We start from the raw sequence: 23360 nt of genomic DNA, 5'->3' as shown, positions 1-23360 counted from the left end.
CCTGGACAACTATTTAAAATTATTTTTTTAACAAACCAGACATCAATTATTGTGAAAACAGTTATTTTGATTAAACAATATAGTTTCATGTTTTATCTATAAATATGCCAATATCGCCCTGAATTTCACAATATTTCCCCTTATCATGTCCCCAGGACAACTGTGACTTCACAGAATCGGAACTTTTTAATTAAAACGCTATATAGTAATAGTAATGTAACAAAATTCCTCCTGCTACTTGGTTTTGTATTGTGCTATTGTATTTTTAAACCAATATGAATAATTCTGGATGTTAAAACGAAAAAAATAACAATAAGTGATTTTCAATTCAGGGACAACGTAGTTGTCCCAAGGACATATCTGGTTGTCCAAAGGACATTTTAGAGCCTACAATCTTCAGGAAGGTACTAAATAAAACAAATTTATTGAAGTATTAGGAAGCAGTTTTAATATTTCAGCACACCTAACAACATTAAGAATTGTGATAATACAATTCTTAATAATCAACAACTTTAAATCAACTAGTTAACATTTTTTATACTTAGTGCAGTCTTTGACAGTCTCTTTCTTATAATAAAAGATCACAATACGAGTCATATTCAGAGAATAATCTTTAAAAAATCTTAGACTAATTGGAGACCAACAGTTGTTGTTATACCCCTAAAATAAAAATCTTCTGAAAAACATTGGTATCCAATGAAAAACTTAAAATAATATTGACGCCTCTTTTCTAATTAACGTATCTATCGAAAAATTAGTTTTTCTTAACCTAATGGAGATCAACAGTTCCCTACAATAAATTACTTTTCAAAAACATTGGTGTCTATTGGAAACTTAAAATAATTGACACCTCTTTTCAATTGAATTTCCGGATTAGGAAGTTTTTGAACGATGTCTTCATAAGCAACATAGGAGACATCTTTTTCATTGAGGACAAATAGTTTCCCACCTTTAACACATTTCATAAATGTGACTTTAATTTCTCCATCGTCGTCGATATTGCTTTGAGCAATGCATGCGTAAATATGGTATGATTTGCCTTTGGTGCCATAAACTTTGACGAGTAGATAATCACCCATTCCAGGTAATAACTGGTTTTGCCCTGATACTGATGGCTGTGTAGTATTTTTTTCATCATTAGACTCATCAGAAGAACCATACACACAGTTGTAAATACTTTTGTTTGGAGCCTTATGTAGATCAGTAAATAAGATGTCATCCTGTTTTAAAGAAACCAGGGCACTCAAAGGCAAATCATCATCAGTATCATCACTGGATATAATATCATCACGTATGTTGTCTACATCATCAAGTATGTTGTCCTCACACATGTCCACAGGGGATGGAATTATTCTTAAAGTTGGGGTAGGTGAGTAAAACTTTGGATGCAAACAGTCGCACAATCCTCTTGAGCAAAAACAACTCAAATTTCTATACTTTAGTTGGCCACGAATCCTTGAAAAGATTTGGTGCACATCTTTGGTTCCAGGCAGAGGGACAAGATCCTTTGGAATACAATTTTGAACATCGTCAATTTTTTCTTTGATTATATAAAACAATTTGATTTTGCTAGATTCCTTGAGGGCTTGGTAAAATCCAAATGCATCGGTTATGTCTTTTCCAGTTGCTACCTTGTTATCCGCCTCTCTTTTAAGGAATCCCCCAATTCCATCAGCCGCTCCCTTGCCATGACCTGCTTCGAAGAATGACCAGCTAAATGCTTGAAACCCGTAGTCAAATGTTTTTGTACAAGCCAAGAAGAAGTTACCTTTCTGGCGATACTGAGAGAAAGGTCCATCAGAAAAGTAATGGATAGTGTCAATTTCAGGGTAATCTTCAATAATGCTTGTTAGAATCGGATGTAAGTGCGCCCATATTGCAGCAGGTTGATGGATATTGCATGGCGATACAGAGCAAAAAGAAGATACCTTGTAATTTTTGTCTTTGTCGTGCAGGTATACGACAACAGTGTGGAGTGTTATTTGGTTGCGGGATCCACCAAAATGGTGTGCTTGAATTTCTTCATGGCATTTTGCACTATAATTTTCGCTGAAATCAACTAAAATTACGGCTTCGTTTGGTTTAATGTTATCAACACTTTGCCGGAAATTCCTGTACTGGGTTTTCATATTGAAAATATGTTTTTTTAATATTTTCAGATCCTCTTTAAATTTATCTATCATGTTTTGTACCAAATCTTCATTCAATCTTTTAACATTCTTAATAGATTTCATCCTTTTGCCTCCTTTTACATAAATTTCCTCTTCTCTCACCCATTCAAACCATTGCATTTTACCCTTAACATTATCTTCGTTTATTTTTATTTCTCTATCTTGACATTGTACACAAGTACCAAACATACAATCCATTTTATTACTGTCACACACTGTTTCTAGAATCAGTGTACTTGTATCCACCGCATTAATAACTCTTTTCTGCTTTAGAGCCTTTATTTTAGCTGCTGCATTTGCATGTGTTTTACAAAGGCACATATCCCTGCCATCTACTGTTGGTCTGAGTACGTAGAAGGGTCGATGTTTCGTAAAATAGAAATAGGAACATTTTGTCCCTGGATTCTCCAACTTAAACGCTTTGAATAAATTTTTCATTGACTCTAAAAGGAACCGTTTTTGAACTTTTTCTTTTCCTTTAGTGACGGTTTCTTTCTTGCCGGCGGTGTTTCTTGACACATCATCTCTTTGGAAAAAACATTTTACTTTCTTTATTAGTTCCGTTTCACCCTTACATGTTGTCTTTGCTTTAGCGCTTCCTTTTACACCTAAACTGTCCTGTATGATTTGTTTCTTGCGTGATTCATCTACGTTTTCAAATATCTTTCTCAACATCCTTTTCCCTTCTCGTGCCTTTGTTGTCATGTAGTTTTTCTTTATAGCACGAGTTAAAGTTTTGTATTTTTCGTATAATTCATTTTCTGCCACGGTTCTTTTTTCTTTAATTTTATTTAATTCGTTTGCTTTACGATGAGCCCTCTTCTTAAATTTTTCAATTTTTTTTTCCACATATTGGCTTGGCTTCGTAATTTTAAATTTTCTTTGTACATCTTAGATCTATCTCTACGGATTATTTTCCTTCCCCTTTTTTTGTTCTGTTCAGATTCCAGAGGTGCAAAGGGAGAAGCCGGCGGAGTGGGTACATATTGATCTTGTGGTATATTGATTTCCTGCAAAGTAGACGGAGAACTTGGTGGTGTTTCTTGCAGTATGTTTCGAAGTGCTTTTGATCTCTTTCTTTGTTCTTGTTTACGCAATTTCCATATGGTTCTGCAGTTTTTTTTGTCCTCAGGCTGCATACCTGATATCGATATTTTGTTTTTATGATAACTTTCTCTTTTTTTTTCGCTTCCTTTCAGCCAATTTTTCTGGGTCTGCTTTAAGTCTCTCTCTATAGCGCCTAGATTTTTCCTTCTCCGTCAACCCCATTGCCTTAAATGAAATACGTATTTAATATTGTCTTCGGTTTCCGCGATATCGACTCATGTAAATAAAAACCGGTCAAGTGCGAGTCAGACTCGTGCGCCGAGGGTTCCGTACCAACGGTATTTTTTTTTACAATTTCAATCCATAAATTAAAAAAAAACAGTTTCATACAGACAGTTTTATTTACATGAAATACGTGTAAGCAAGTTATAATTACGGTAAAGATCCCCGTGATTGAAAAAAAAATGTAATTGTTGATATCTTAAAATTAACCTTATGTCAAAGCGAAAGGTCAAAGACTGGGTATTTACCCTATTTAACATCTTATCACATGTATTTACCCTATTAAAAATCTTATCACATCATTTTTGTCTAACGGACAACCAAAATGTCCCAAGGACAACCAAATCAGTTGTCCGAGTGACTAGTTGTCCGAGGGACTTTTCTAAAACTTTGAACCGTACAATAAAAATTAATGATTTGTTGTGTTTTATTTCACCCTTACCGTAACATATACATATAACAGAATCTAGTACGACATAATTTATTCAAATATATTAAGTACTTACGAATTTGTGCCGGTGGTCCGATGGACAGACAATAAAACCACCCCGCACTCACCAACAGTACCCGACCGACTGACGCCGCGAGTGTCGTTTATTCAAAATGGCGGCTAGACCTATCAGATTACCAGGAAATTAAACTTGTTGTCAAGTGCCTTACTGCGCCATCTACATTTAGATTCCGTAACTAATTTATGGTTGTCCGATGGACCTGCATGACGCGGATAATTTCAAGGGACAAAATTAAAACGCAAGAAATTTATAAACGGTTTAGTACAAATATAAGAAATCGGTGTTTTATTGATGATACTTATCCATAAAAATGATTATGTGTATATGTATATCAATCCCACAATAGTATTTTTTTTCATGATTCAAATTTGTATGGTGCACCGTCGCAAAGGGACAATTTGACGTACTATGAAAACCATCTTTTGGTCTTTCGGACAACCATTAAAAACCGGATAAATTGTAAAAAACAATTCAATGTTTCGTGATGAAATGTTACGTAATATTACTGGGAACAGAATGGAATGCAAATAAAGCTCATTACCTTTATTATAAATTTGTAATATCGATCAGGGACTCTGTACGTTTGATGTTGAACATTAAAAGTTGATTCACCCACATACATATGCTGTTTCACCAGGCTCTGAGAAAATAACTTACCAAGTATCCCATGCTTCTTTTCTTAATCCATGCCTTAAAAAAAGAAACCTGAGTTTGTGTTTTTAAGGAAATAATGCAATAATCATACCCCCGCTTTGCAGCCTTGGCCCTTGCACTGCACAGAAAGAGTTTTGTATACATGGCACCCATTGAGCAATTCGGTGAATAAATAAATATTAGGAAGATGACGTTAAAAAAATATAACTTTAGCACCTACACTGCTCGTGGGTATATAATTCAAAAATAATTCATATATTAGGTTAAGTTTCATTTTTTTTTAATTAAAGGAAAAAGAGAAATATTCATCGTTTCGGACAAGATTACTTTTTGCTACACTATCGCATTGGATAGCTGTTATGATGGCTGTATCGTTATTATTAATTAAAAAAACCGGCCAAGTGCGAGTCGGACTCGCGCACGAAGGGTTCCGTACCATTACGGGAAAAAACAGCAAAAAAATCACGTTTGTTGTATGGGAGCCCCATTTAAATATTTATATTATTCTGTTTTTAGTATTTGTTGTTATAGCGGCAACAGAAATACATCATCAGTGAAAATTTCAACTGTCTAGCTATCACGGTTCATGAGATACAGCCTGGTGACAGACAGACAGACGAACAGACGGACAGACGGACAGCGGAGTCTTAATAATAGGGTCCCGTTTTTACCCTTTGGGTACGGAACCCTAAAAAAGACGAACTTGCAACATTTTGGAACACGTGTCTCTGTTACCTAACATTTGTTAAAAATGTTGTATTTTTTTATTTCACTCTTTCAGCAATAAAATACTTACCCTACTGTCACAGATACTTAATGTGTCCTGAAATAAAATAAAAAATTAAGCAATATTTTGAATAAGACGCATTTATTATTGGAGCGGCCTTGGCCTGGGTCAGGTGGAGAGTAGGAGTGGACTGTATGTATTTAAATGATAAAAATGATGGAGCACGTTACATCTTGAAGGCTAGAATTGAAGCGGTCGCTATAGTAACGAAAATCACTGTTGTCACATATTTTAAATAAAGAACATAAGTTTATTTTTAATGTTGCTAACATTATATTGTTTTTATAGTGTAGGTACGCATACTAGAAGTAAAAAACAAAGTTTTTGACCCGCAGTTCCTATTTCAGCTCAATTCAATGTTTTATTGATACATTTTACGCCAAATTTGTAACAAACTACAAACTAGTTAAATTATTAAGAGGTACAATACAGTCTTATATTATTAAGTTACAGGTACATTTTGTTATCAATTAGGTATTCATATTACAAAATTGGATATTTTTTTATATTATAGATTTCTTTTTAACTTATTAAGATGGTGCATATATTAGTAAATTTATTTAACGAAATTACACATAACAACATTAACAGTAAACTATAAATAAACTTAAAAATAATAATATTATAAACTACAAATAAACTTAAAGTAACGCTTTATAAATAAAAAACGTCCCCCAAGTCACTGCCAATGGGCAGTGTGCCCAGAATACTGGCCGCATTTCCACGTTGAATGGCAATGCTTATCCTTTGAGCAAAATTTGTTATTAATAAAATAGCGAGTGTTTATTTAGTGTTTATCCTAATAATATCAAGTTTGGGCTCCTTTAGATACGATATACCTAACTGATTTTTTTGTACAAACAAAATACCACAAATGATACGTAATATTTTCATATATAACCCCAAAAAAGCAATTTGAAAACGTTCCATAAGTCTCGTTAAATAGGTGTTAGTATTAGACCTGTGTATAATATTTTCAAACAGCTTTCAGTAAAAAATATAAAATAACAAATGTTGTGTTTAAGTGCACTTAAGTTAAATAAATATCAAACAGAACTGATATTAAAAGTTTGAATTGCGCCCCCATTTTTTCCCCTTTTACCATTATTCTATTACCTTTAGAAGTGCAACAGCAAATACCACAAACATAGCGAATCTCGCCTCCATGTTTGCGACTGAGCGCTTTGATTCTCATGCAATTCGATGCGGAAAGCGGCAGTTAATTGATTGAATGATACCGACGCGAATCATCGCGAGTTTCCATTGAATCTTGTCACGCATTACGTAACGTAGTGTTGGTTAGGAACTCGTCTTTTGAGTCTCAATTTGAAGGACTTGAGTCTTTTTCACGCGACTTAAAAACATCCAACTCTTAAGTCCCGAGATGGAGTCTTTTATTGAGTCTTTTAAGAGGGTCCCCGGCAAGCTCGGTTCTCCATACAAACGTAATAGTTAGCTAGTTTGCTCTGAAATTTTGTACTTACAATTGGATAAGGTATCTATATCTATAATTAAGTAGTTTATGTAGCGTCAGATACCATAGTTAAAAAATACAGCGAATTTAAGTTTTTCATACAAAACTTGTTTTTGCTCTATTTCGTTTGTTTTATAAACTAGAGCTGTATATAAACTAATTACAGACCTATATATACATCATGTCATTGTATGTGCAAAGTTTCATTACAATCCAACACGTAGTTTTAAAATGAGAACGAAAGTCCGTTTGTATGGGAAGGTGCAATTCGGCCGAGCTTGCCGGGGACTCTTAAAAGGACTCGAGCCTTGTGATAAAGACATCATAAATTTGTTTGTAGGTTTTATCTTAATGAACACTTAGAAAAATAGGCGTTATTGAATGATGTGTACCTAACCTATGAATTTCGCATGGAGACAAAGCGTTTAAGGAAAAAATTGTTACATATTTGAGAATTCTCTTTAAAAGACTCAAGTCTTTACAAAAGACTCAGGTCTCAATAAGAACTTACGTTTCTACTTAAGAGTCCTCGGCAAGCTTGACCGAATTTCAACTTCCTATACAAACGGAGTTCCGGGAACTATTATATAATCTGTGGTCTTAGGTTGTGTAGTAAAAAACATTACCTACATCTTTAAAACAACTTAATAGTACCTACGTAGCTTGTTACTATCGTAAAAATAATAACTGTACTTGTAAGTACCTATATCGAGAATGTCTACTTACTTTTTCCCATCTGTCGAAAGAGGAAAAAATGATATTTTTTATTTGTTTTGTTGTTTCTGTATCCACTACAAGCTGTGTTATTTGTTCGTTACGAAGACATTACTTTGGAATAAAGCGCGGTGACGTGCGTGCGTGAGCGCGTGTGGCAACCAACTGGCTAGCTTTAGTCCCGCCGGCGGGAAGCGAGTCGTAGGTATAAATCAGAGCTTGCGCGGAGAGTTCCATAGGCTGATTGGGTGTTCACTGCTACATCACATCACATCACGTCACTCGTACTTTAAAACACGTGGCACTTAGTTTTTTTTATTTTATTGTGATATGCCTATTATATTAGCTTGTTCAATTTCTATTTCTATTTGACATTTTATATAGATTTAAATTTATTGTGTGTAATTTTATTGATATTTAATTTGCACGCTTGCATGCAAGCTACCTATAGATACATGAACTGACACAATGTATTGTAACATCCCTACTATACTGTATCAATGCAAATATAGTTATTTGTGCAACAAGAGAGGAAAGTTGGTTTTTCTTGCGAGTGTTTATTTTGAGTCCCGAGAAAGCGAAGGATTCTAAGTTAGAATCTTGAGCGTAGCGAGGGACTCATAAACACGAGATATAAAATAACTTTGCTCTCGTATCGCACACATAATTATTCACCTCAGTAGTGAGAACATATTAAAGGTTAAAATGTATTTCGAATTACACAGAATAATACAGAGAAAAAAAAAAGTATGAAGTGGCAGTTCATGGCCTTCACTAAATTAAAAAGCTACTTTGTTTCACTCCCTGGAGTGAGGAAAGTTGAACTTTCTTTACTCCCTGGAGTGAGGAAAGTCGCACTTTCCTCACTCCAGGTAGTGACGAAAGTAGGCTTGTTCGAGCTGCTGAGGTGAAAAATACTTTCTGATTTCCCTGAGCCCTCAACTGTTTTCTCATAGAACTTTTGGGAACTTAAATTTAAACTGAAAGATAATCATAAATATTATGATTAATCGGTTCTGTCTATTCAATGCATCCCACGCAACGAACTTTCACAAATTTTGCTCAACAAATTTTCTTGATTTATATAAAACTTTTTCGATTGAAACTACATCCATAGGCTGTTCTTAATAAACCTGTTATTAGTTAGGAACTTGCGTTGCGGGGCGTTGTCTAAATTTAACCAATACAAAGCATATTTTGATCATATTAACGCTGGTACATGAATCACAATTTGCATCTTACTCCTTTGTAATAAGGCGAAAAATGTATATATAATTTTGACGTCGACTGTATACAAAAAAACATATAACACTTATATTACATAGTGAGAATTTCATCAACGTGGTTATTTGGCTGATGGCTAAATTATAGCTAAATTGGTAAATCGATCGAACTGGCAAATCGATGTTAGTCGATTATTTTTTCCATATGTTTTGTATATGTTTCAATTACTTAAATTTATTTATTTACTGTTAACATAAAACACATAATTTACAACAAATGAAAAGCTACAAAATAAACCCCTTATGCCCAACGTATAACAATGCACGTATGCCCAATTCCGGCTGTCACCCGGTCCCAAATTGCCAAAAATAGCGTTGCCGCGTTGTACGACATGTTCAGATGTTTATATTTGATTTAATAATAAACCGCAATTACTTAGGCCTTCGCACAACCCAAACACATTATCCCGGATCACTCGTCACACCCGGAAACAAAGTAGGTACACTGTGCTGGGGTTTTCGAGGGATGGGCGGCCTTATTCGAACAATGCTTGTTTCACTCGGAGGCAAAGTTTGTTTAACCCTCGTGCCTTGAAACCCTCGCAACGGTCAAGATTCCACTTCGAACCACACCATAAATTTTGGAATCTTTCGCTTGCTCGGGTATCACGACTCGGCTAGCACGAGCGGTTAAATAACAACTTTGCCCCCTTGTAAAACAAATAACTATTGTTGAAATTCTTGAGTTCTATTAATCTATTATGTATTTTGTGTATATTATAAATAAGTCCAGTGTTTCTTCTTTCGATATCAGATATTTCCCACACATAGTCTCGTGGACACACCACGCATAAGCGTATCTTGGACAGTGTTTAATTAGGTGTTCGATTGTTGGTTTTGTGTCTTTTCATCTCTCATGCTCTGAAAGAGGGTCATTGTTGTTCTAAAAGGTGTGCAGAAAATGATACCTGTCTGTACTAGAGCATTTTACGTTCGAAGTACGATTTTTTTAATTTTTTTTGGATAAGCAATTGAAATTTGAGTTTAAATGGATTTGTTATACAATTTCCATTCTGATATTTGACTGTCCATTCCATAAATAACGATACTTTTGAATAAATGGTTAACTGAAAGTACCCTTAAGAAATACTATAAAAATTTATACTTAGTCATGTTTTAAAGAAAACACATGCATTTTACTTTCCTCGTATTCGAAATGAAAAGTAGAGTGTTTAACTCGGGTGAAAGGCATCATTTCAGCCTCGGACTATTGGCGCTCTCACTGCGTTCGAGCGCCAAAATACCTCACCAGAAATGAGTGCCATTCATCCCTTGGTTAACAATCTACTATTGTCACATGGACAAGACAAGTATCGTCATTAATTATGTGGAAACGTTTTAAATAGGTTCTTTGTTAGTATTTGTGTAAGCTGGAAAGTTATGTTTATATGTTTACAAAGTTTGTGTCCAAAGTGGGAAACCATTGTTTTTCGCCATGGTGCTGTCTGTGTATGCTGTGTTGTGTGTAGTGTATGAGTTGCTTCTAATTTGTTTTAAATGGTAAGATAGAGGGAAATAGTCGTAGTCCGGTGATTTTCGTAATGTTGCCGCGTCCATAGGCTACGGGCCGTATGCTTGTTTGCCACCGACGTGGTATAAAAAAAAATGCTTGGCCGCGAGATCTGCCCTCACATTTCCATCTAGGCAAACATGGGCCTTAAGAGGATACATTAGTGATAATTTTTCCTTACAAACGTTCTTGACATTTTCCTTTCTGCCCTAGATGAGTAATTTTTTTACATGAGTTCAATATTACCAGTATCTGTACTTCAAATAGCGCTTAAGATGGCCAAGTAAATGCTCCGTAAACAAACGCCTAGCATACAATCGGCAACAATAAACGCAAAAATCCAAACTTTCAGACACAGATAATTTCTTTCTCATTCCGTTCCCTTAATTTCGTTACGATTGGGCATTGGGCAAGTTTTGGAGGAGGAAAATGTCGAGAACGAAACCTCGGAGATTTTTACTCAGGATTTTTCGTATAATTTTAGAGTTGTCCTTATCGCACTAATATTAGGAGCCGTCCCCGTCAGCGCGACGGTGATATTTACCTAAAATTCTCAAATCTGAAAAGGGGCTCAGCTGATATATCATCTTAATCCAGCAGAATTTTATGAGTCAAGCATACTTTCGGATACCGGGCCGGGCCCGAAGATTATCTCTAAATAAATTTAAGCTTATTTAAACGGGTTGGCGAAAAGTTAATATCGAAAATATAAAAATATATCTATTGGTTTATAAATTATGTAATCACAAATGATTTGTTAGATGAGTTTCCCAAACGCAGTTATTCCTTGCAGCTAATTTTCTTTTCGCATTTTTTCCCGAAAGCGATTATCCTGGTCACTTTTTTTCTCTGCAGCTTATTTTTACAGTCGCTTTGCTTCTGTTTCTGATATTTTTTCGTCTGAATTTTAACCTGCAGTTATTTCTCCTCTGCAGCTTATTATGCAAAAATCATTCGGAATCACCCTAGTGCACCTTATGATGTTGCGGACAAGAACGATATTTTTGGCACGTCGATGTTTTGTATCGATATAACATTTGCAGCTGACCGTACACAGACATAACAAAATTAATATGGTTCGATTTTTGTCATTTTGGCTACAGAACCGTCAAAAATAGTTTAGTATGACCTGTATGTCGTTCTGATACCGCACAGTATCGGCACCGACAAGTGAGGAATCGGTCTACCACTACGGAACCATACAGAATATAATAACACAACTTATTAGCTTATTTTCTTTAATATTAAAACTTAAACATAAAAATGCACTTTTCCATATAGGTATGATGTTTTGTAATTACTACACTGAACCTAAGATTTAAAAAAAACATTAAATAAGTTTACTCGGAATCCCGCGGTGTGGCATTGTCCGTGCCGATTACTGGTTCATGTGCAGTAGTCACATTTAGTTATTTAATATTTTTAGCAAGATAATTTTTGAATAAATTGAGCGATTGTAAGTTTAGATTGCAAATAAGCATTGACAATATTTTGGATTTTTTGATCCATTTCTGTAAACTTTTTGGCTCGTTTGCGGTAAATTTTCATATTTATTTCCGACTGCAATATTTTAAAGTTAGCATTCATTGCTTCTTCTTTTAAAACAGAAATCAAATAGTACACACTTTGATTTTTGCTGACCTCCTTGTTAATGTGGCTGTGCCAACCTTCGACCACATTATTCGTCCTGTGTCTTTGGCCGTAACAGGAACGCAGATCGAGATTTTTTATGATAAACCAATATTTGCTTAAATATTCGTCGATGAAATCATCCATATTCTTCAATGTTGGTGGGTTTGCTGACACACAGTACCAACCTTCCAGAATGTTTGTATTCGGTAAGTGAGCAATTGCAACACACTTAGCCACAAATGCAGCACCTTCACGCGTGTTGGAAATCTCTAATTCATCGGCTTTGCTCCATAGAGCTTTCAAAAAATGGAAGTAACAGCCACTTACTATAGTCGATTCAAATATTGCTCTGCAAGCATTAATCGCACCGATTTCAAAGTCCATTTTCATATGTTGTGGCTGAAATTCTGGTATATTAATTTTTATTGAATTAAACAATAATTCGTACTTACTTTGAGTTTTGTTTTCCAATAAAGCATATATGAATGGCACTTCTTTTGTGTAGTCTTCATCACTTCCGATATCCCCATGAATGGTATAGAGTTGAGCGTAAGGTTAGGGAACAATTTTAAAAGTTCCGTCGCCAAAAAAAGTATGGACATTTTTCAGAATTTAAACAGATTTTACTACACAAATATGAAAACATAACCTAGTTACTTACTTTCTTGCCTATTTTCGGTTGCTAAATAAGTAAATAAAGTTTTATATAATAGTTACTAAACGTGGACCTTATCTCAACGAGATAGGATCTACGCATGGACAGTTGATACCGTCTCGCATGATAGATTTAAGATACCTACGTATAAGTATGTTCCTAATGCTATACCTAACTACTTAACTGCTTACTTAATTTTAGTGTACCTATTTAGTTTAAGATTATTTTAGAGCGCACCGCCAACAAACTGTTTCACAGTTTGGCGAACATTAGATTAAGGTACTTATAATGTTATAATTTTTGTTAAATTTTCAATAAAAAAAAAAAAAAAAAAAAAAGATAATCTTTGCATTGTGGACTTATAAATATGAGAATTCCTTTGGTATGGCAACACAAAAAGCCCTCGGACAAGTCTTCCGGCACTTGTATGTCCTGGCAACTCTCAATGATGCTTGATCCCATAGCTTGCTTGCGATACCTATACAATGAATCGCTTATTTTTAAAAATGAAGGGATTTTGTCGGCATAAACTTGTGCCAACTCATTAGTCTTGTACTTGGCCATTTCATCTTTATAAATGGCAGGTACCGGTCTGTAATCAACTTGCACTTTTTTTTTCATGTTAATTATACTCTGCTCTACATCAATAGTTTCAAAGTCCGGTATACAGACGTGTTTCTTTTCATTGAGTATAGATGTGTAATTCACATTCATTTTCACTGATCCAGTGCAATATTTATTGGAGCAAATCCATACTGACGTCCCGTCTTTGTTTTTACGGTGTAAGTAATGCCTATGGCCAGCCTTAATTAAAAGTTGGCCTCCGTGACTACTTTCCAAGAAATGAAAACTTTAACCAAAAAATATTATAGTAACCGCTCTATGCGAAACATGCAAAGACAATGTCTAAGTCTTACCTACTCATTGTGAAGTATTATTTCTCTATGATATAGAACTTTCAATCGCCTGTTCAATTTAAAGAGGTTTGCTAAACAAACATAAGATCGAGATAATGATTACATTGATTACCATTATACATTATATGAATATGAATATTGCGAGCAAAAAATATATAATGAAACCACCATTATCGTGTGCAGAATAGCAAAAGCAATATATTTAAATATTCCATATTCAAATTAGACAACAGTCACATAGTTCTAATAGAACCCAGAACCAAAGAGTTTCTATATCTAGGCGCTGCTATCTATAGGTGGCGCTGCTATCTATTATTAGGATATCAAAACATAATACCCCTACTATAACTAATAATAGCAAAACAAATTAAATTTTAACCATGCCTAAAGCATTTATAAAAGTATAATGCTTCTTTGCACATAAACTCTTAGTGAGCAAATCAGCGGGCATGTCAGCTGTAGGCAAATAATGCAACTTAACTATTTTGTCAGAAACACACTCTCTAGTGAAGTGATATCTCACATCAATGTGTTTCGACCTTCTATGGAACACAGGATTTGACGACAGCTTAAGTGCACTCTGATTGTCATTGTACAGGTTCAAAGTATACATCTTATTAGTAATTTCAAATTGCAGGTTCCTTAAATACACTGCTTCTTTACAAGCTTCTGAAATACTCATATACTCTGCCTGACATGTTGATAAAGCTACTGTTTTTTGCTTTTTACACTCCCATGAAATGACACCATTTGACATTAAAAAACAAAACCCAGTATATGACCTCCTATCCCGAGTGTCGCTAGCCCAATCGGCATCAACAAAACCTTTTATCTCAGAATTACCATTCTTAGAATACTTAATACCAAGATTCTTAGTTTTCTTTAAGTATTTTAAGATCCGTTTCGCATAAGTCCAATGCTCGTCAGTGTGACAATTGTTAAATTGACTTAAATAACTTACAGAATAAGTTATATCAGGTCTGGTCAAAACAGATAAGTACATTAAGCTACCTATGAGCTGTTGATATGGTATTTGGTTGTTTACATTTTGACCTACATCCACATGCAACTTATTCTCCATTGGAGTATCAAAAGTTTTACAATCTGTCATTTGAAATTTGTTCAACAAACTGTCAATATATCTTTCCTGACTCAATGTGACAGAACCCTCCAATTTATTAAATGTAACATTCATTCCTAGACATTGCTTTACCTGTCCTAAGTCTTTAATTTGAAAGTGACTTGACAACATGTCTTTGACTTGTTTACACTCCTTATCATCATTTGAAAAAATAAAGAAGTCATCTACATACACTGTGACAATGGTTTTGCGGTCACCATCAAGCTTTGTATACAGACAAGGCTCTATTTTGGATTTTGCATAACCATTTTCAACTAAACAAGTGTCTACTTTCTTATTCCAGGCCCTTGAAGCCTGCTTTAGACCGTAAATAGCTTTTTTAAGTTTTAAGACCTTTTTAGAACTCTCAGGTGAATCGAAACAATCAGGTATCTGCATATATATAGTTTCCTCTAACTCACCATTTAAAAAAGCTGTTTTCACATCTAAATGGGTAACGTCCAGTCCTAACTGTACTGCTAAAGAGAACAATAGCCGTAAAGTTGTATGCCTGACAACAGGTGAGTAAGTCTCTGTGTAATCTACACCAGCTTTCTGTGTGAAACCCTTTGCTACAAGTCTAGCACGAAACCTCACTGAATTGTCACTGTCATACTTTTTACGTAATACCCACTTGCATTTTACAATGGTGCTGTCCTTGGGTGCATCGGCGAGTTCCCATGCCTTATTGTCTTCAAAGGATTGCAATTCATCATGCACCGCCTCCAACCACTGAGCTTTTTCTGGACCTTCCAGCGCTGCTTCAAGTGAAAGCTCACAGGTATCTTCACTGGTCTCTCCACCTACACAAGTGTTTGAAAAGCCATACCTGTCTGGTGGGTGCCTTTGCCTCTGGGAACACCTTCTCATCTCAGCGACTTCTAGAACACTATCTATACTGCTGGCTGAAGAGTCTGAAGATCCCTCTTCTTCTGGCTGATAAATGTCATCACCATCATTATACTCTTCACCACCTAAAATATTGGGAACATCCCCTACTGAATCCAATGACATTCTATCAGTAACCTTCTCCAAGATGGGTTTTCCTTCAAATTCCACTGTGGTAATTGCTGGTACAGGGTTCTCCATCACCACCACATCTCGACTGGTTGTGATATCATTGGTTCTAGGAAGATAAATTCTATAGCCTTTAATAGCATCTGGATATCCCATGAAAATCCCCTTTTCGGCCTTCTTTTGCCACTTAAGCCGCTTCTCCTTGGGTATATGCATCATTACAACACTCCCAAAAATCCTGAGATGGCTTATGTCTGGCTTTCTGCCTGTCCAGATCTCAAAAGGTGTCTTACCATTCAGAGCTGATGCTACTGTCCTGTTAAGCAAGTATGCTGCAGTATTAGTTGCTTCTGCCCAAAACTTATCTTCCAGTTTTGCATCAAACAAGAGACATCTGGCTTTTTCAACTAAGCTGCGATTAAAGCGTTCTGCTAACGAGTTCTGCTCTGGTGTGTATGTATTTGTCTTCTGATGTATGATTCCTTCTTTGTTCAAAAAACTATCGAATTCTTTATTGCAGAATTCCTTACCTTGGTCACTTCTTAGAATTTTGATCTTCTTATTAATCTGATTCTCTGTTAAAGCTTTATATTTCTTAAAACAATCAAAGGCTTCACTTTTGTTCTTCACAAAGTAAACATAGACCATGCGACTGTAGTCATCCACAAAGACTATAAAATATCTGGAACCTCCAAGGGATATGTTTTGAAAGGGGCCACAGACATCAGTATGTACTATCTGGAGCAGCTCTGAAGATTTGCTGCTACTCTGTGGAAAAGGTAAACGTGTCAGTTTTCCTTCGCAACACACTGTACATGATGACTTAGAAATATCTGCCTTACTGTCAAGTGTGAGCCCTTCCACAGCGTCCTGCATCTTGTTCAAGTAATTACTGTTACAATGTCCGAGACGGCGATGCCACGTCTCTCCCGACACCATTGCAGCAGCTCCCAACACTTGATTGACGTTTAACTTGTATACTCCATTTATCAAGCACGCTGTTGCAACAAGCTCTCCTATTTTGTTGTAAACATTGCAACCAACTTTAGTAAACTCAACTGTGTTGTCGTTTTTAATCAACTCGCTGACGGATAACAGATTCGTTGTCAAACTTGGGACACACAAAACATTTTCAACAACGACATCGTATTTGCATTTATCTGTCAAAGTCGTAATCATTACGTTGCCGCAGCACTTCACTGGTAGTTTTTGTTTGTTCGCGACTACAATTTCTGTCGTCGAAAGCTCGCTTGACATGTTTCTGATCCAATTTTCGTTCGCAGTAAGATGAAAACTACTGCCCGAGTCTATATACCACTCGTCCTTCCCGAAATTGCAACTCATGAAAACGGCACTGAACGCATTTGTTTGTTTGCGTTCTCGCGACTTAATATTTGTCGGACTTTTATCAGCTTTTCTTTCCGTGCACTGATTACGATAATGGCCGGGCATCTTGCATTTGTAACAAACAATCGCCTTTTGTTTTGAGTAATTTGAGTTTGGCTTTGACGTTGACGTATGAGCATTGTTGTCTCTGGTCCCGCTAGTGTTGTGACCAAACTTATTTTTACGAAACATCGCAAAAGCTCCACTTACGTCGCCACTGTCTTCTTCTAAATCCATCAGTTTGGTTTTGATCGCATCAGCTGTTATAGAAATACCTGAATGCTCGATCGCCATTATCATCGGCGAATATTTGTCGGATAATCCTGCTAAAAGTAGCGATCCGACCCATTCATCATTAATGTTAAAGCCCGTTCCACTTAATTTTTGACTGGTTTCTATGAGTTGCGTGACATAAGACGTCATCGACGAACAATTTTCTAGACGAATGGAAATGAGATTTCTCAGCAAACTGATTCTTCTTGTGAATCCTGAGTCATCAAACAACTGCTTTAGTTTTACCCAAAGCTCCTTCGAATTTTGTATGTCTTTGATATGCACGTAAAGCGACGGGTCAATCGTTAAGATTAATTTGGCTTTGGTTTTCGCGTCAGTCACAGCTTCTTCTGTCTTCGTGGTTACGATGCACTCTGAAGACCCTTCCAGAACTAAAAAATTCTGCGCGGCGAAAGCCCATTCTGCATAATTCTCACGACCTTTAAGTTTTGGCATACTCACGACATAATTAGTATTCGAAGTCGACATTTTTCACTAATTTATTAGCGCAGTATATTCTCAAACTGCAAAAACTTATCCAGCACTAAAATGCAAGTTTATTGCGAGAATAAATACAATTTTACTGGGACATAACCTATAATGAAACCACCATTATCGTGTGCAGAATAGCAAAAGCAATATATTTAAATATTCCATATTCAAATTAGACAACAGTCACATAGTTCTAATAGAACCCAGAACCAAAGAGTTTCTATATCTAGGCGCTGCTATCTATAGGTGGCACTGCTATCTATTATTAGGATATCAAAACATAATAAAATATACTACAGAGTAATAAAACGAATGTAAAAAAACGTGCTTGTAAACAAGCATGTAAAAAATTGGTTTAGGGAAATATTGCAAGCAAAAAATATACTACAGAGTAATAAAACGAATGTAAAAAAACGCGTTTTGTAGACAAATTCAAGCATGTAAAAAATTGGTTTAGGGAAATATAGCAAGCAAACAATATACTACAGAGTATTAAAACGAATGTGAAAAAATGCGTTTGTGAACAAATGCGATCATAAAAGTCGCTACCGTGAAATAGTAAGACAGGGAAATTAAAAGTGGGAAAATTTGCGACTATGAATAACGGCGAAAAGAAAATTATCTGCAAGGAATAACTGCGTTTGGGAAACTCATCTAACAAATCCAAAAGGGACTTTGACACTTTTGACAGTGACGTATGTGTCGTAGATTTTTTGGTCTTGATGTTCAGTTTATAGTAAATACTACATCGTTATTTATTATTTATATTATTCTGCCGTACTGCAACTGGAAATTCACACATAACCTGTCACGCGCTCCCCTTTTTACTATCGTATTTCCAACGACATGATAGCTCTCTCTCACGTGTCGCTAAACGTGCAAACGAGACCTCACCATACCCATTATTGCTACGGCAGCCACGAGGCTTAGAAATAAGGCGTTGATCTCAGCAGACGCATAAAACAGACATCAAATGAGATATAGCATTTGATTTGACGTAAAGCTGGTTATTCCAACCTCATAACAACGTTAAGGTGACGTTCGGTTGTCAGCTGCATTAAAGCTGTTACAGACGGGCGTACTGAACCGCGACCTTGGTCCAGACAGCATATTTCTTTCTCGCTCTCATTTATAACCGCATCCTTAATGGATGTACGGCGGACCACCTTCCACACGATCGAACAGGTCGTGTAGCCAACATGCCATTTGCTTACGCTCCGTAGCAATCGAAACGCAACTATCACTGTCGCACTAATATGGAAGAGTGATAGAGACACAAAGCATTTCGTTGTCGTAGCGATTGTCACCTTGGCTAGGTCGGCAGGTCTCGGTTCGGACTTTTGTTGCTGTTTACTTTTGCGGAGTCGTTATTGCCGCAGCTGTATCCTTGATAATGAGTGACGGAATGGACGTCATGAACGCGGCAGCAATACAGAGGCGAACCTCACTGCAACAACTGCAACAGTAATGCAGTTGCAGTTGTTCTCGGAACGTTACCTTTAATAAAAGGGGGCACGGACTATACAAGAGGATTTAATGGTACAATACGAAGATATGAATACGAATTTACGATTTGAGATGCCAAGATGAGATAAGATACTAAAGAAAACCGGCCAAGAGCATGTCGAGCCATGCTCAGTGTAGGGTTCCGTAGTTACCCTTCCGTCACAATGGGCTAAAACTGGAGCTATTAGCATATAGAAGATTGTTAACAAAGGAAAGGGATAAAAGGGTCTCTATTGTTTCACTTAGTTTTAAGTCATAATGTATTGTTTGTCCACATTTTCGTTAATCATAATTTGTTTTTTCTCAGAAACGCGTAACTTTTCAGGATTGCTATAAAACAAACCTAACCTAACCTATCTATAGGATAACCTGAGGAAAATCCTGAAAAGTTAAGCAGTATTCGCACGATCATACACGGCGGTCTTGTAAGAACGAGACATGTTTTAAGTTGGTTTATCTTCCTATCCTATAGCTTGAAATGACTGCTGACCTGTGTAGACGCGGCTATATAGGTAATAATAATTGGCTGTTTGATTTACTTTTCTTAGTGGGTGCATATTTTTAAAAGGTAAAAAACAATACAGTAAAGGCGGGATTCTACCAGTGTGCGGCACTGTGCGGAACAACCATATTCAGTACAAAAATGCTTGTGCCGCACAGTGCTACACAGTTCCACACACTGGTGAAATTCCGCCTTTACTGTATTGTTTTTTACCTTCCCGTCCGCTAAAACAGGACAATAATGTTTTTTTGAGTTGAGTTTGATCATAAAGAAGAACTTCCCGTACTATTCTTGCTACAATAAAGTGAACGTTTCCGAGCGCATTGGAGAAAATATATATGATTCAAAATCATCACTTAAAAGTCAATTTTACCAGCCAGCACGAGGAAACAACATAATATTTTTATCAGATTACTTTGCCACTCTTGTGGATAAAATGCAACTTCTCAGCAGTTTTTAGTAGGTATATAGAGGCATTACGAGCTAGTGTGGTGAAAAATATTGGAGGTTACATATGTGTATGCTTGCATTTAATAATCATAATCATTTATTTGCACATAAAAAGAGTAATAAACATATTGCGCCACATAAATGTGACACCCTTTTGAGTTGTATAGCTGTCTGTTGTCACTCATCTGCAATCTCATCACGAAACTAGTGTTTTTACTATCAGATTAACTGCACTCTGCTAAATACCAAAGTTTCTTTTAATAAATAATTAATTCCTCAAGCAAATTCCCTTTGAATGAACTTTTGCAGTTCATTCTGGCTGTAGTGCGAGTGCCTTTGTACTGATAAAGGCACTTGCACTACTTTCTCGAGGACTAGTTTCATGCAAACTGGTAAATTAATTAACTCTACATAACTTTGGCCAACTCCTTAATACCTAAAAACCGCGGCACATGCCACAGTACACCTTGTAATGGAGAATAGTTATGTTTCTTGCGTGTAACGTTTTATGTTTATAGTGATAAACATGTTTTGTTTTAAAGGTTTTGAAATATAAAAAGAAGATGTGTTTACACGGGTAAAATGTAAAATACACTTTCCGGGGGCTACAGCAGGAAAGTACGTAAAGCAATTGAAATCAGAAAACATCGAAATTTCAATCAATATGAGGGACAGGGGATAGCGTACAAGTTAATAATCAAGGTCAAGTGCGGGTAGTTCGCAAAACCCGCGCAGCAAGGTGTTGATACAATTCCTAGCCAGTCTGCCTGTGACCACGAACGTAACGTCACGTTCAAAACGGCAGGCCATAAATAAACGTAAGTTTTTACGCGATTAAGTCCTGTGTTAGTTTAAAATTACGGGTAAAAGAAGTATGCAAAACTGCCGTTTTAAGCCTTTTCATTGTTGTGTTGAACTAAGTTGTAAAGTTCCACAAAGACGGAATTTTTTTATCAACACCTGTGACGGTTAAAATAGGGTTAATAGTTATTTGTGCAACAATAGAGTAAAGTTGGTTTTTCTTGCGAGTGTTTATCAACCTTGCTACGCTCAAGATTCAAACTTAGAATCACTCGCTTCGCTCGTGATTCAATTATAGAATCTTTCGCTTTCTCGGGACTCAAAAAAACGAGATGTAAAATAACTTTGTTCTCGTGTTTCACACATAATTTTTCACCTCAGTAGTGAGAACATATTAAAGGTTAAAATGTATTTCGAATTACACAGAATAATAAAGAGAAAAAAAAAAAACGAATTGTAATAAAAGTATGAAGTGACAGTTCATGGCCTTCACTAAATTAAAAAGCTACTTTGATTCACTCCCTCGACTTTCCTCACTCCAGGGAGTGAGTAAAGTAGGCTGCTGAGGTGAAAAAGTTATTACCAATATCTACTACTAATCGATGGAGGAGGCTAGTACAGTCAACATTCAAAGTAGCGGATCAAACTACGCGTCAAAATTATCTCTATTCTCTAACAACCTGACAAAAATAGATATATCTCTACATGTCGAATAATTGACTGTACAATGTACCCTAACAGATACTTTGGACAGTGAACTGTAGAGATTCTTCTGTATTTGGAAAAGTTCAGATTATTTTGGCGCGTTGTTTCATCCGCTACTATAAATCCTGACATTGCTGATTGTACATATGTAAATTAACAATTGCGTGGCGGTCACCACTGTTACAATACAATACAAATCCTAATTAATGTCATTACCGGGTCTAACGCGATTAAATAATAATGAAATTTAATCGCGTTAGACCCGGTAATGACATTAATTATGTGTACAAAACGCGACTTTAAAGTCACACAAACAACAAACACAAACAACAACAACACAACAAACACACAAACAAACCCTCTGACAAATCCTCTTTATTGCACAACCAAAGAATAAATGTGTGGATACACAAATAATACATGAAGACGTAAACAACTGTTACCTGCATTAGCGACGAGCGATATCACACCGAGGCTTTACTTACTGTTGTTAATGTAGAGTACTGTGCCACTTTATACGAAGTTGTACGGCGGCGGTTCGTTCGTCTCGTCGTACTGTCTGATGTGATTCCTGCACGTGCACTGGATAGAATTTTTAACTTTATAAGAACTGCCACAAAACTCCTCATTCCTGGCGAGCTAGGAAAGCACGCATTGCTGGAGGAGAAAGCGCCACAAGAACAAATCGAACAGCCACTTAATAATTTTAGTTAATTTATTATTTATTAAAAAAATCGTTATTTAATTATTCTTATTTTTACATTCAATTGATATCATAAAATGAACTGTGACGCGGTGGGCAAAGTTATGTTGAAAGGGCAATATTGTAGTATTTTTTACGTAGCCATAGTTATGCAATCTGTTTCTTGGGCGCAAATTGCGCCGCGCAATGCTGGAACAGTTGACAGAAGAGACGCCCCACGGGCTTTAGACGACATTTCTGACAATTGATTTATTTGCACTATTTTTGCACGGAACCTAAAAACTAAGTTACCGATGTATCAATATATAAAAGAACCACAGTCACGCCAGTATGTTTGACCGAGCAAGATACCCAATGTGTCCAATCAACTAGTCAAACAACCAATCGTAATAAAAATTGGGGCCGAATTGTACGTGAAAGCAGGATTTGTTGAGTAAATAAAATACACGTTGAAGGGTAAGGTGACTCGTGTCGACGCTTTTTGAACGTTGCTTTGCTATTTAGTTAACGATGATATAAATCAAATTTGCGTCGAAGCATTTTCAAAAACTAATTAGTCTGTAGCTGTACAAGGGGTCGTAGCCCGGACGACAAACGTTTATCGACGAACATCAATTGAAACGTAAAAAATGTATTGGTATGTGATGTATAAATGCGATACGAACCAACTAACATATGCGAACAAATATAGTTTGTCAAAGGACTGTCTCTTTTCAAACATAGACAGAGAGAATCATACTATCTTTGTCTTACACTCGTACTAGCAC

General features: G+C 36.1%; 1 protein-coding gene, 1 long non-coding RNA gene and 1 pseudogene across 2 annotated transcripts; all 3 read right to left on the bottom strand.

Annotated features, from left to right (window-relative positions):
• Window positions 1–682: 682 nt before the first annotated feature.
• Window positions 683–3424, bottom strand: LOC134747081 (uncharacterized). Its single transcript, XM_063681646.1, has one exon. The coding sequence runs from the start codon at window positions 2874–2876 to the stop codon at window positions 801–803; it is 2076 nt and encodes a 691-aa protein (XP_063537716.1). The 5' UTR covers window positions 2877–3424; the 3' UTR covers window positions 683–800.
• A 1326-nt stretch (window positions 3425–4750) lies between these two features.
• LOC134747485 (uncharacterized) lies at window positions 4751–6677 on the bottom strand. Its single transcript, XR_010128330.1, has 3 exons — window positions 6570–6677; window positions 5463–5489; window positions 4751–4784 (listed from the first exon to the last, which is right to left on the bottom strand). It is a non-coding gene; the product is annotated as an uncharacterized LOC134747485 (long non-coding RNA).
• Window positions 6678–11765: 5088 nt separating this feature from the next.
• Window positions 11766–13577, bottom strand: LOC134747382 (uncharacterized; annotated as a pseudogene).
• Window positions 13578–23360: the final 9783 nt, after the last annotated feature.

Source organism: Cydia strobilella, chromosome 14 (assembly GCF_947568885.1).
Source record: "Cydia strobilella chromosome 14, ilCydStro3.1, whole genome shotgun sequence".
NCBI lineage: Eukaryota > Metazoa > Arthropoda > Insecta > Lepidoptera > Tortricidae > Cydia > Cydia strobilella.
This window is presented reverse-complemented; position numbering and strand designations above follow the sequence as displayed.

What these genes read in the sequence shown, in the direction of transcription:
- LOC134747081 (XM_063681646.1), bottom strand. Translation starts at nt 2,876, where the DNA reads ATGACAACAAAGGCACGAGAAGGGAAAAGGATGTTGAGAAAGATATTT.